Source organism: Micrasema longulum, unplaced genomic scaffold (assembly GCF_059751315.1).
Source record: "Micrasema longulum isolate JH-2025_06_02 unplaced genomic scaffold, ASM5975131v1 h1tg001243l, whole genome shotgun sequence".
NCBI lineage: Eukaryota > Metazoa > Arthropoda > Insecta > Trichoptera > Brachycentridae > Micrasema > Micrasema longulum.
Genome location: NW_028278430.1, coordinates 246761 through 260816, shown reverse-complemented (window position 1 = coordinate 260816; position 14056 = coordinate 246761). Strand labels below are relative to the sequence as shown.

At 32.9% G+C, this 14056-nt stretch overlaps 2 protein-coding genes across 2 annotated transcripts; both read left to right on the top strand.

Annotated features, from left to right (window-relative positions):
- Positions 1-624: 624 nt before the first annotated feature.
- On the top strand, positions 625-2433 carry LOC148276312 (uncharacterized). Its single transcript, XM_088234445.1, has 2 exons — positions 625-759; positions 989-2433. The coding sequence occupies exon 2, from the start codon at positions 1011-1013 to the stop codon at positions 2337-2339; it is 1329 nt and encodes a 442-aa protein (XP_088090571.1). The 5' UTR covers positions 625-759; positions 989-1010; the 3' UTR covers positions 2340-2433.
- Positions 2434-10294: 7861 nt separating this feature from the next.
- LOC148276311 (uncharacterized) lies at positions 10295-13931 on the top strand. Its single transcript, XM_088234462.1, has 2 exons — positions 10295-10414; positions 11807-13931. The coding sequence occupies exon 2, from the start codon at positions 11825-11827 to the stop codon at positions 13160-13162; it is 1338 nt and encodes a 445-aa protein (XP_088090588.1). The 5' UTR covers positions 10295-10414; positions 11807-11824; the 3' UTR covers positions 13163-13931.
- Positions 13932-14056: the final 125 nt, after the last annotated feature.

Sequence of the window (14056 nt, the reverse complement as noted above, 5' to 3'; positions counted from 1 at the left end):
TCGAAAACATGTTTTAAGGGGCGCCCAACCATGTTACACATATCCACTATGCGACGAATTCAACTATAGAAACCTATAAAAATGCATGTTAGGTCTGCACACTGCACACTTGTAGTGTTTCAAATAGAAAAATGTTTTTGAAAAATAAATTTTCGCTGTGAAATATTTGAAAACATGCTGTTTTTGCTTCCGTTGGGCTTGCCGCACCGACATTGAGAAAGTCATAAAAACTTTTGATTCTTACATGGCAGAAAAAAATATTACACGGCTTTAAAAGTACAAAAGGTCTGGACAGACCTTGTCGCTCATCGGAGAGTTAATAAAATAAAAATTGTTATAAACAAAATAATTTACTTTTATTTCACTCCTACTAAATCTAAAATATGAGTGTATGACCTATTCTATGGCGTTTTTAAATTTTAAAAGAAATCTATTTAATAAAGAGGGGGAAAAACGAGGTTTTTGCCCAATACATTAAATAAGGTTTACCTGAGCTGTGTAATTACAGTTAGCTGCTTTTCCCACTACACCATTAGTTATATTTACTTTTGGTACAACGCAATCTTAGAGAGTTCATCAAGGGTATCAATGTAATTTTAATATTATCAACTTATGTAGGTCATTCTTGATCCCAGACTGAATTCTTTTTGGTATTCATACTCTATATTTTATTTATAACTTTGTGTTAGTATAACTAGTTAGCATTTCGATAAGTCTATTTTTTCTGTGGTTCATTTCTCAATTCCGAAATCCTATCAGGTATTATAATTGCTTCTGCTTTTAACTAATGTCACATTTTACCTACAAAAATAATAAAGTATGGTTTATTATCATTTCAGTGTAATTATGACATAATAAATATACAGTTTATATCTTCAAGTTTTATTTTGCTAATATTGTTGCGCATTAAGTTTGAAAATAATTTCAAATGAATAAATTATCACATAATATTGAAATAATCATTAGGGACCAAATGTTTTCTTTTCAGATTATCTGCCACAATATTTCAAATGGCTTCAAGAAATCTGAAATCCAATCACTTTACTAAGTTGATAATTTTTATAATTTACATACAACTTACGATTAGTCAGAACAATGTTACAGAAAACATATGGAAAACGAATTGCTTTGGGGATTCTCAAAACAGTCAGTGTAAAGACAGTTTGATCAAAATCTGTTCAGATTACTATATGTGTGATATGGTTATTGAAACTAATTTACCACCAAAGCGCATTGGATATGTGAATGGAAAAGTACTTGTAGCCATAGAGTCACAATCATACTTTGTTTCCAATAGCACATTAAGCCCGATGTCGACCCGAAGAATTATACCACCTTGGGATGAATTTGTGGATAAACTTGAGAATAGATACTACGCAGCGGACGGAACCACATATGTGTTAAAAAGAGATTCTAACAAAGAAATTGAAATAGTTACAACAGGAGAACACAGTTTTAATCAGTTAGCTTTCGACTTTGAAAACAGCAAGTTATTTATCCTTGCATTTCATTCAAACAATGAAAGATCGGGAAGTCTATTTGCTTTAAAAACAGAATCATTGAATATTGTTGATGATAAGGTACAAGCCGAAAGAATACAGGAAGCTGGAAACCAAATAACAGCTATGGCAGTGGAGGGCGGGTTAGACAAGCTACTGCTGGGAATAAGAACAACAGGTGGAGGGAAACTAATAAGGATTACCAAACAGGAGGAAAATCCTTGCACAGAAAGTATATTTGGAAAGAAAGCCATTGAGAATATTATCAGAGAAACACAAGAGAAATTACTCCAAATATTTACAGGCAATATTTCACAATTACTGCGTAGTAGAGAACTTGGCACTGGTGATACAAATATTAGAGTCCTGGAGATGGATAATGTCCGACTCAAAAGGGATTTGAGAGTGGCTACAGCCAAGTTGAATTCATTTACTTCAAAGCTATTAAGTTTCAATAGAAATCTTCGATCCACACCCAAAAAATTAACAGATGATACCCTTTATGACCAGAAAGTATCTATTGAATCAGATAATGTTGCCTTTCCAACCAATCCTCCTTCACCTAGAGCTCCCCCTGGCCCTCCCGGTCCTAACTGGTATCTAAACCCCCCCGGCTACCCTCGGAACCCTACCCATAACTACCCCACGGGACCCCCAGGCCTTCAGACCAACTATACATTGAAAAATAATGAATGTGATGTTGATAAATGTGTATCTTTAGAAGCACATAATGAAGTGCAGCAAAAATTAGTAGATGCACTCCTTAAAATCAGCGATTTGGAAAGAAAACTTACAGAACTTTTCTCTGGAGTAGATTCGATATTAGCTGATGTAGATTAATGTCGTGCTCAAATTTTTTTTTGTTCTTTAAACACAGTCCGTTCTGTAATGTTACTTCTAATAAAGGTAGGATTATTTAATATTTAAACCATTTGGATTTATGTTTTATTTTATTTACACATCAGTAACTCATTCATTGACACAGTTGAACAGCAGTGGAATAATTTTAAAAATACAATTCATGATGTCTGCAAAGAACACTTAAAGCCCGAAAAAAATATTCGCAAGAAACAATGGATGAAAAATGAAAAATCTTCTTTGTGACGATAATATAAACCGTAAGCTGAGACAACGAATGATCAAATGTTATATATAGTCAATCTTACTGTACGGTGTAGAGGCGTGGACTCTAAAAGTCAATATTATAAACCGCCTTGAAGCATTTGAAATGTGGATCTACCGTAGAATGTTAAGAATATCTTGGACCAATATGATAACCAACAATGAAGTATTACGTAGAGCCAATACTAATAGAGAACTATTCACCACTGTTAAGCTCCGTAAGATTTCATATTTTGGCCATATGTTAAGAGGTGATAAATATGCCATACTTCAGCTTGTCATGAAGGGGAAGATCGAGGGATGTAGAGGGGTCGGAAGAAAACAGCTTTCCTGGCTTCGAAACATCTGAGCATGGACCAGAATTAGAACTGTGGAGGAGCTGTTTCGCACTACTCAGGATAGGGAAGCTTTCTCCCAAGTGATCGTTAACGTCGGGAGGACCCGACATGAAATGTGAAGAAGAAGAAGAACTCATATATAATTAAATTATTTTTCTTTAAGGTCTAGTTTATTTTTATTTTGAGCATAAACCAAAAACTGCTTGAATATGTTTTAGATGTAAACAAAAAATCCATCACATTGTAAGTATAAGCAGAGAAGGTAGAACACCACACCACTCTATATTTAAATACAGAACTCACTTTTATATTTATGCATTTTCTCATGCACGCACACCAATTATTCCAACTTTTTCAGATGTCCATTTTTCTGAATCTATTACGGCTTCCTGTATGGTAGGTGAAATCGTTGTTATTTTCGTTTAACTTTTGTTAATTTGGTTACAGTGATTTTTAACGTTAATGTTTTATTTTAATTTACTAGATTTAATAAATTGTAAAAATATTGCATTAAAATAAAAAACAATAGAACAAACAAATGATCACTGACACCCTGTGACTAGGGTACCAACCAACACAGTGCCCTTTGCATCATTAGGCAAAGATAACGAAATGATCATGATGATGATATATGTCCTGGTGAATGAATAATACGGTTATGTGTGTCAAATAGAAACAGAATTCTGGACGAGCGTTTTTGACTCTATAAACTCTCAGGTAAAAATCCTAAAAAAATAAATCTAGTGAGGATAAGTTGACCTCGTAGTGTAGAGGTTGGTGCATTCGCCTACCATGCTTGAGGTCCCGGGTTAACTTCCTGGCAGGGTCAATGTGAAGTATTTGTTTTAAAGGTGGTTTAACACTGCAATATTTTACTGTCCCTGAACTTTTACCTGAAGTGTAAGACTGATCACCTAATCTTCATTTAACCGATAATCGTAATATGCTGCATTTGGTGTACCAATGCAGTGCCCTATGAACCACTGGGTGCGGAATGATGATTATGATGAATAATAAGTTTTACTCATACAGAGAATACTGTTTACTGACATTTTTTATGTGTTTTGTAGAAATGAGTAGGTAAAGTACATGCAAATACCATTTTCAGAGAATTTTTATTGTAAAAGGTTATTACTTTTACAGCATGAAAATGGTTTTCAGTTTTTACTGTACAGACTTTGTTTACTGTCACAAATGTATAACATGTATTGTATTGTACTTGTTCAAAGTCAATTGGAATTCGCTTCTTCTGTTTGGAATCAACTCAGCACAGTCGCATGAAGTTGGGACTTGTATCTCGATAAATATAAATCATTTGTGAATGAATAAATATATCGTCCTGTATATGTGCCTTGAGAGTTTCAAGTAGCGAAGCAGACGAATTCAAAAAAGAACTTGACCTCGATTCGTGCCAAACGTTTATAAATAGGACACTATGAAATAATTTACAATTACATCATTTATATACAATCACATATCATATCAATATTGACTCTTTCAAAATTCCACTAGCCCAGACCATGAAAAAACATTATTTAATTTACCCAAATGTGAAACAAATTCTTGTCAAAACTATTTTATATGTCCTGTGATCTGTTCAATAATCGCTTAAATTATTTAGATGTTAATAATCAAAAAGAAAATATAATTCAGTTTACTTAACTCTCCCTTCTTGATCTTACTCTTAATACTACAGGTGTATTTGCGAGCTGGACAATTTTACGCATCACGCAGGCCAAAATCCAAGAGCCAGTACACTACGCTGTCAGACGTCAGTAGCTCTCCGAGTTTTGTTAGAGACGGTCTTCGCGCTTGCACCATTAATATTATCACTTTTGACTTCAACTTCAACTATAAATAATTGAAGCAATTGCCTACGAATATCCAATTTTTCCGATTAAAATCTCCCAATTTCGAATGTATAATGACTACACTCCACTGTAACGCGAGGATGTTTTTGGCACAGTAAGGGAAGGGTTAAATATGATATAATATTATTATCTAATAATTAATAATTGTAACCAAATTAATTAAAGTATTTTATTTGTCTTTTTCATTTTAATTTAGTACTAAATACCACAAATTTATGCTAAATATGACTTCCTTTGGCCTCAATATTTTTTTTTTACAACACATTTTAATCAATTAGATTTTGGCATAAAGACACCACTTCTCTGTCCCAAAACTACATCAGATTTTACTTTTACATATTTTACTATATAATATTTTATTTATGTAATACTCATGTCTGTTGGCCTCCCTAAATTAACAAAATAAAATATTGAAATTATTATTACTGTTATCTCAAGAAAGCATGAAATATTCTTTAAAAATTAAAATATCTTATTTTATTTGTCTTACATATTGCTAGCTCAAAACAACAGTGAGAGATCTGAAAAATGTATTCCGAGATAATCAGACATTGAGGTGTGCAACGGGTCTGACTGAATTAAATTATTTGAAGTTGATTGTGAACACCAGCATCACTTTTGTGAGTTCCCTGACATTTCATGATCAGATCGAAACAGTTTGTAATAGTTCGTTGAAGATGTTAGGATTTGTCTTGCATACTGCCAGGGTTTTTGGTAGTACACAAGTACTGAGAATTCTTTATAACTCGTTGATGCGAAGTAGACTCGAAAGTGGCTCGATGATTCGGGGACCGTGTGAGTTGAAGTACTCTCTTATGGTGGAGAGGGTTCAGAAGAAATTTCTTCGGTTTCTCTACATAAGGGAGTGCGGATATTATCCATGGCTTTATCCCACTGAGTTCCTCCAGGGTATGCTTGGTTACAGCAGTTTAATAATAGAAGGAATGTGTATTTAACAACGCACTTCTTTCGATTTTTGCGCGGTATTATTGACAACCCTGAAATTATGCGGAGCATTAGCTTTTATGTTCCGGATAATTACCTTAGAAAGCGTCAGCATAGACTGTTTCACATTCCAATATACAGGACCAACCTGCCAATCTCTATGTTGAACAATATCACTTTGGACATTGACATTTTTCACGTCTCTGAGGGAGTTTTTCGTTACAAGATTCTCTTACTTTTTTAACATATTACTCTGGATATTATGTATACTTATGTGTTATTTTTATATATACCTAATTTTACCTTATTATTTTAATTATTTCTATATGTATGAATTAAGATATTCCATTTTGTAATGTACATATATATGAATAAATAAATAAAATTGAACTCGTGGGTATATAAATGCCTTCCTTTTCTTCATTATTGTTACCCAATGACATATTGTTTCATGGACTTCATATCTGTTTGACTAATTTGAAGTCATGGGAGATGTATCTCCCATTCCTGTAGGAACAGAGTTTTTGTACAACATTTCATGAATGAGATTGTTTCTTCAAATGAGGAAATCCAGTGATTTTTTTTATTTGTTAATAGACAATAAAACTAAGCCAATTTTTTTTTTATATATATCGTGTTATCAGCGCTATGATTTTTGAAAGTTTTGTATTTCTGAAATTACTCCGCAAGTACCGTCAGAAGTTCTCTTCCGCTTATTCTCGGGCAGTTTTGCCGATCAGCCCATTGAAGGTAAGTAAACCGGATATCTTTCACAGCTCTCTTATCATTAGTTGATTCATATAAACTAGTGACGTAATTGAAAGTAGTTAGTTTTTATTAAAATATTTTTGATTATTTTTTTCGTACATTTTTAAGAAACTTTGCTGTACAATTTAATTGCTCTAATTTTTACCGCATGCAAAAAAACATTTTTTGTGTCCAATTTCCTACGGGGCTGAAGTTCCTCATTGTCAGATTTTTTCATACCACATATGGTACATACAGCGCATAGTATCGTAGTTATGACAAAGAGTAACACAAAAATCCGAACTAAGAAAGTATGTACGAGTATATCTCTTTCTCTTGTGAATGTTTGCATGTATATCGATTCCCTATCTCTTTATTTGCAATTGTTGAGGGCAAAGCAAAATTTTATACAACAGAGATCCAGCTATTAATTGTCTATTCAATAACGCGTCATTGATTAAGATGTAATATACAGTAACTATAATATAATTAATTCACATTTGTGTTTTGTTCATCTTTGTCTCAGTGTCAATGAATAGCTTTATTATTTAGCATAAATCATCCTTATTTTAATTAAATGGGTCGTATTGTTACTTTTTTTTTCGTTTTATGTAACAACAAGCAATAATCTTTTATGTGTAATTAAATAGACACGTTATCCTCTTAATAGCTTGATCAATGTTATATAAAATATTGCTTTGCCCGCAACAATTAAAAATAAAGAGATAGGAAATTCCAATATGTGCAACTCCAACTATCCGGATTAATGAGTGCCAGACGTTATCCAGATATACAAAAATCCAGATAATTAGATCAACCATTACATTAAGACAATGTTTAGAAATAAAATGCAAAATTTACTCTAAGATCACTTTTATTGCTTTTGAAATAATATAGCGAATTGTCAAGTCAATTTCTTTGATGAATAAACGGGCCGGCTGTCAGCACCCTTTTTTGGTATTTAACAACCTTATTTTTTATTTCCTGATAACGATCCTGATATTTGGCAATCCGGATGACTGGAGTTTGGATAAATGGAGTTCTACTGTACTTGAATAAATCATAAGAAGAAAAATCGACGTAAAAGTTTGACGAAACGTCGGAACAAATCCAACACACACGGTATCACCCAAAAAAGAAACAAATTGATAAATAAATAAGGTTCAGTAAATATTTTTGCATATTGATGTTACAATACTCAAACTTTTAGGCTATTGCCATGGCTGCCCTTACTCAAAATATCACAGTCTTGATGGTGATAATAAGCTCATTGTAGTCTTTTTGAAACTAAGGATTTTTTTTTATTTATTAAAAGTTTTTTGTTTTTTTTACAATAAACATAAGTGATAAAACAGAGTTTTCAAAAAATAAAGCATAATTACATAGCAATGAAATACATATTAATAGTAAAAACAGTAAACAAAAAAATCCCACAAAGGCATGGCCTGTTCATGGGTATACAAGGAAATTCTAATGAATTTTTGCTCTTATAATAAATAATAGACAGTTATAATATTTTTGTGTAACATAAGAAAGAAAATATAAAATTTGATTTTGATATGTTATCTCACTTAAAAAAAAAACTCAAGGCATACCGGTATAAAAGATATAGCTCCTTCTTAAGTGACTAAAGAATTTTCTTACATTGAGATCACAAACAGTACTACGTACATCACAAGGAGATGCACGAAACAGAGATTCTCATATTCATTTTGGAGTTCCGCAGGGAAGTGTCCTGGGACCAGTTTTCTTCCTCATAATAGGGAAGTATCCCTTTTTTTGTACATTTTTTAAGTAACAAGGATCTATGAAATACTGTCCAGTAAAAAAAAAATTGTGCTACTTATTAGCAGCATAAAAAATGCTTTTAAATTTGTAATTCCCGCAAAAACAGTAATTGCATTGGCCACGCCCCTAATACGTCACGATTCATGTTCCTTTTCAACTTTATGTCAAACCATTCAAGTGTTTTTAGAACATGGTCACAAATCTTGACGTCACAACTATCAATGCCAAACATGTCGCATTTTTTGAGTGACATATTTTCTTTTTAAAAGTTATATATGAAAACATTTCTCCACAATATACATATTGATTTTGAAGATACAATTAATTATTCTGAATCTATTTCATACATTTTTATTGATATTCGTAGTATGGGATATTTCCCAATTAAATAAATCAACTCCTTGGATGATCTTAGTGGCGGAAAAACTTTACCATTTGAAATATATAAACTTTATCATATTTACTTAGTTCATATTTGTGTGTAACTCTTTACCCACATCAAATCATCAGAATCGTAAAAATCAAAAATATTTTTTAAAAATGTCCTTTCAAAATATTATTGCAAACTTTTTCAATAAATTGAATTGTATTTACGAATCTAACTATATATTTGTTCTTCACAGTTACAGTGCAATAAAATCCTTTTCTTGTCAATCACGACTTCATAATTCTGCGTAACATTATGTCGTATAACGACGAAGATCCGTTAAAATTTTATTCTGTGCAATCCTGAAATTGTGCTAATTACACTTTCATATGTGAACGCAAAACTCACAATGTGGTTTTAAAAACACATTATGTTCTGATAAAAAATATAGGTAAGGCATAGTTCAATGCATTTATGCGAAATGGATGTGGTCTTATAACCGGTTTGAGGTCAGTGAGATGCCCACACACATACTCAGACATGTATTTAACAAAAAGCAGTTTGGTGGTGCCATTGAATAAAAATGTATAATCTCGTAAAAGAGTGAAGCCACATTAAAAAAACACAAAATTAAATTCATTATAAAAACAGATTACTGCTTTCTTTTTTAAAGATGCATTTTCGCATCAGAATAATAACAGGATCCTAAATAGGAAAATAATTTCCAGTTTTAGGGGTCTCACTATTATTTCAAGTTGAATTACTTAGTGGTAAGTATTAAAAAATATATGTACATAATTTGTTATTGTCATTTTGGATTGGTCTTTTATATATCTATATCTATATGGTTTTATTTTGAAATAAATTGATTTTGGAATTGACATTGAAAAAGAAATCGATAATTTTTTTATTGATATGTAGGCAAAACAGTGAATGATACACTCCGTAAAATGAGCACTTAAATTAGCTTATGACAGATCAGAGCAATATAAACTAATTTCATATAAGTATCCTTCTCGAAGATGTTTTTTTTTACTTGAGAGTTGCATTATAATTTATCTTGCTTAATATTTACTCTTGAAAGGGATAAAATTGAATGAATTAATAGTGAATTAATTGATAGTGAATTAATAAATATTGTATTAATTAATAGTAATTATTTGAAAGTTTACTTCCAAAGCTACATATTCTAGCTTTGATTTTAAGTGACAATTGGGTGAGATGTTTCGGCAGTGGCCTATTTGAGGAATTTCTCAGCATTTTCTCTAATGTCCAGCAAAATCATCATCATCATCATCACCACCATTCTCTTTCCACACCTAGTGGTCCATACGGCACTCCATTGGTACATCAACCGCAGCATACCTCAATCATTTATTTTTTACATCAAGATAAGATTATCAGCCTCATGCTTCAGGTGCCAGTCCGGAAAATGAAATATTCTAGTATAAAAACACATTTTTAAATAAATATGTTGTATCAACCATGATGGGTATCGAAGCTGAGATTTCTTGAATTTATCAATCTTGATAAACCCCCTAGAGAGTTAAATCCATCTATGTCAAAATCCATCTTAATGTTATTGATTCATTTCATCGTAATCTGTTATTTTTATTCAATGGGTGCTATGTTATCCAAAACATGGGGTAACATCAATTTGGCCATATTAATTTATAAATATAAACAGTTCCTAGCTTGTATACTTACTGTAACCACAGAGAAAACACCTTTAACGGGGTAAGCATATATTTTATTGTTTTATTTTTAAAACAAGTTACGTACATGTGTTATCACTAGATTTAAAAACTCGTTGAAAATAAGTTATATCTAAATAAGATGAAGATGCTCCAAGTCAACAGAAACGCCAATTTAGACCAAAAAATATTTTAATGTGTTAAATAAATATATTTTTATGAGATTCGCGAGCAAAGATTTAAACACTTTAAAAACTTCAGTAAAAATTGAGTAAAAAGATCTTTAAATTATTGTTGTTTGAAACTACCTTAATTAACCTCTGTGTGCATATAATAGCCCCGCCACACTACGCTCCTTGCGCTGCTCATGCTCATGCTCCTCACGCTGCCGCCCTCTCGCCCGACGTTGCCCTCTCCGCCCACACACTGCTCTACTCGCGCAATTAATTGCGACGTTCCACACTGTTATTTGTCTTTCTATACAATGGACGATGAAACTGTGACAGCGTGCGCGCTAAGCATTTTTAGTACAGCTAATTATATCAATGTATATTAATATGGAATAATGGAATATTTTAACGTTTTTTTAAAAAAATTTATTCCCTTTTTTAATTACTATAAAATAAAAAAGTACCTTTTAATCTTTTACAGAATATATTACACAAAAATATTATACCTGTCTATTTATTTATAGGAGCAAAAATTCATAAACATTTCTTGTACGAACAGGCCATGCCTTTGTGGGAATTTTTGTTTACTATTTTTACTGTTAATATGTATTTCATTAATATGTATTTCATTGATATGTATTTCATTGCTATGTAATTATCCTTTTTTTAATACTTTGTTTCACCTCTTTTGTATCTTGTAAATAAAACAACAAAAAAAAAAAAAAATAATAATTTTAAAATGTCATACAAAGAAATATACATAATTCAAAATTGACTCGTGCGTCTTGTGCGAGCGCTTGATGCGTGCTGCGACCGCGCGATCATGTGGCCACTAACTCGCGCTCATATTACCAGTTGACTCACCCTCAAAAAACCGACAAAATAGGGAGCGGCGGGTACGACGAGGAGCATGACGTGCGGCATGACGAGTAATGTTGCCACACTACGTATCTGCCTCCTTTCCTCGCTACTTCCCATGCCACTCGTCGAGTGTGTGGCAGGCCCATTACCATTCTAATGTCACCAAATAACTAATCCAGAACCATTATAATATATATTTTTGGAAATAAAAAATATTTAATTTTGTGAATCACTTTATTTGTTTACACAACCGACTAGTTTTGGCAACAACACATTGCCCTCTTTAGGGTTATTTAACAAGTTGCTATTTTTCAACAATATTATATATATTGATGATCCACAAAGTTAGTGCTACAAACATCCAAAATATTCATATGTTAACAATGTATGTTTTTTTTTTCTAGTTTGTCGACAACTTTTCAATGGCTTCAAGAAAGTTGAACTTTTGTCATCTTACTATGTTAATAATATTTTTAGTATGCATACGACTCACTATCGGTCAAAGTGATGTTACTGAAAATACTTGGAAAACTAACTGCTTCGGAAATTCTCAAACCGGTCAGTGTAAAGATAGTTTAATAAAAATTTGTTCGGATTACTACATGTGTGATATGGTTATTGAAACAAGCGTACCACCAAAGCGCATCGGATATGTAAATGGGAAGGTACTTGTGGCCATAGAGTCGCAAACATATTTTGTTTCCAATAGCACACTGAACCCAGTCTTGACCAGGAGAATTATACCACCCTGGGATGAATTTGTGGACAAACTAGACAATAGATACTATGCAGCGGATGGAACCACATATATGTCACAAAGTGATTCTCACAAAGAAGTTGAAATACTTACAACGGGAAAGCACAGCTTTAATCAGTTAGCTTTTGACTTTGAAAACGGCAAGTTATTCATCCTCGCATTTCATTCGAGCGATGAAAGATCGGGAAGTCTATTTGCTATAAAAACAGAATCATTGAATATTCTTAATGATAAGGTACAAGCTGAGAGGATAGAGGAAGCTGGAGACCAAATAACAGCTATGGCAGTAGAGGGGGGGTTGGACAAGTTGCTGTTGGGGATGAAAACAACAGCTGGAGGGAAAGTAGTCAGAATCACCAAACAAGAAGGAAACCCATGTACAGAAAGTGTTTTTGGAAAAAAGGCCATTGAGAATATAATTAGAGAAACGCAAGAAAAGTTGTTAAAAGTGTTTACTAACAACATCTCACAATCACCAAAAGGAAACTTTCTTTTCGCCAGCGATACAGATGTTAGATCTCTCGAGATAGATAACGTCCGGCTTAAAAAGGATCTACGAATAGCTACAATCAGGTTAAATTCATTTACTTCAAAATTGTTCAATTTTAATCAAAATCTTAAATCTATACGCATAACGGTTACAACCGAATCCTCGTTTTATCCTAATGGTTTGCCTCATACTACCTCTCTTCAAGAACACCAAACTTTTACCTATCAGCCCTCTGGCCCCTCTGGTTTTCCAAGCTTCCCCGGCCCCTCTGGTTTCCCAGGCTTCCCCGGCCCCCCTGGGCCCCCTGGCAACCTGGACCCCCGCCGCACTACCAGCTCCACTACCCCCTCCTACCCATCCAGCCCCCCCACCACTACCCAAGGTTACTTTCAGCCTACAGATTGTGGTTGTGGTTTTGACGATTGTGTGCCTCTAAAAGCATACAATGAGTTGGTAAAAAAACTTGAAGAACTTTCTTTTGGAGTAGATTCTATTTTGGCGGAATCAAATTAATGTCGCACATACAAAAAATTTTTTTTAGAACTGATACAAAAATAAGTTTTTAACCAATTTTTAGGTGATAAAGTTTTTTCAAGATAAAATTGATAAGTTACCTTTTTATTTTTGTTCATATGTAGCCTGTAGATACCAGAGGCGAGCCATGATTTATTTTATAGGTAATACACACACATTATTATGTGGCAGTGTTTTACATTCCTCAATTTTACATTTTCCCGCTTTTTACGCCAAAATGTTTAGGTCCCATTTCTTCCCATACATTATCATTAAAATATTCCCCCAATTGACTTTTTTACGTTTTCATAGGTTTTACATTGAAAAATTTTCAAAACTCATTCGATCTGTCAAAAGAAAACAAAGTTCATACGTTTTAGTGCAACTTCCGCGGGACAACCTAATGAAATTCACGAACTTCATTTACATAATTGTTCAGTGATGGTGAATTGCAACTGCAAAAAACTGAGTAGTGTTCAAAGTATAAAATATCTTTAAATAACTATGTATTTGAGGTGGGATGAACAAATTGAAACTATAACTGCAGAAATTCAGCGCTTGATACATTTTTTCATCCCACTTAGAAATATAGTTTATGTCGGGAATTTGAAACACCTATACCATGCACTGGCAAATTCTGTGTTGACTTACGGTCTAATTGGTTGGGGAGCTTGCACAAAAACCGCCCTTGAACCTGTAGCAATTGCACAGAAATCTTTAATCCGAGTAGTTAAAAAAAAAACATTTCGCTATCCAAAGAAGAATAAAATTGAGGTAAATAAAAAAATGTGTAAATTACTGTCTCAAACTAAATTCAAAGTAGGTGCAGTGTAATTGACTTTTTTGTTTAAGTGTCTAATTTTGACATTTTACTAAATTGGGACATGCAGTTGA

Coding starts and splice junctions, on each gene's coding strand:
- LOC148276312 (XM_088234445.1), top strand. CDS start 1,011: ATGGCTTCAAGAAATCTGAAATCCAATCACTTTACTAAGTTGATAATT.
- LOC148276311 (XM_088234462.1), top strand. CDS start 11,825: ATGGCTTCAAGAAAGTTGAACTTTTGTCATCTTACTATGTTAATAATA.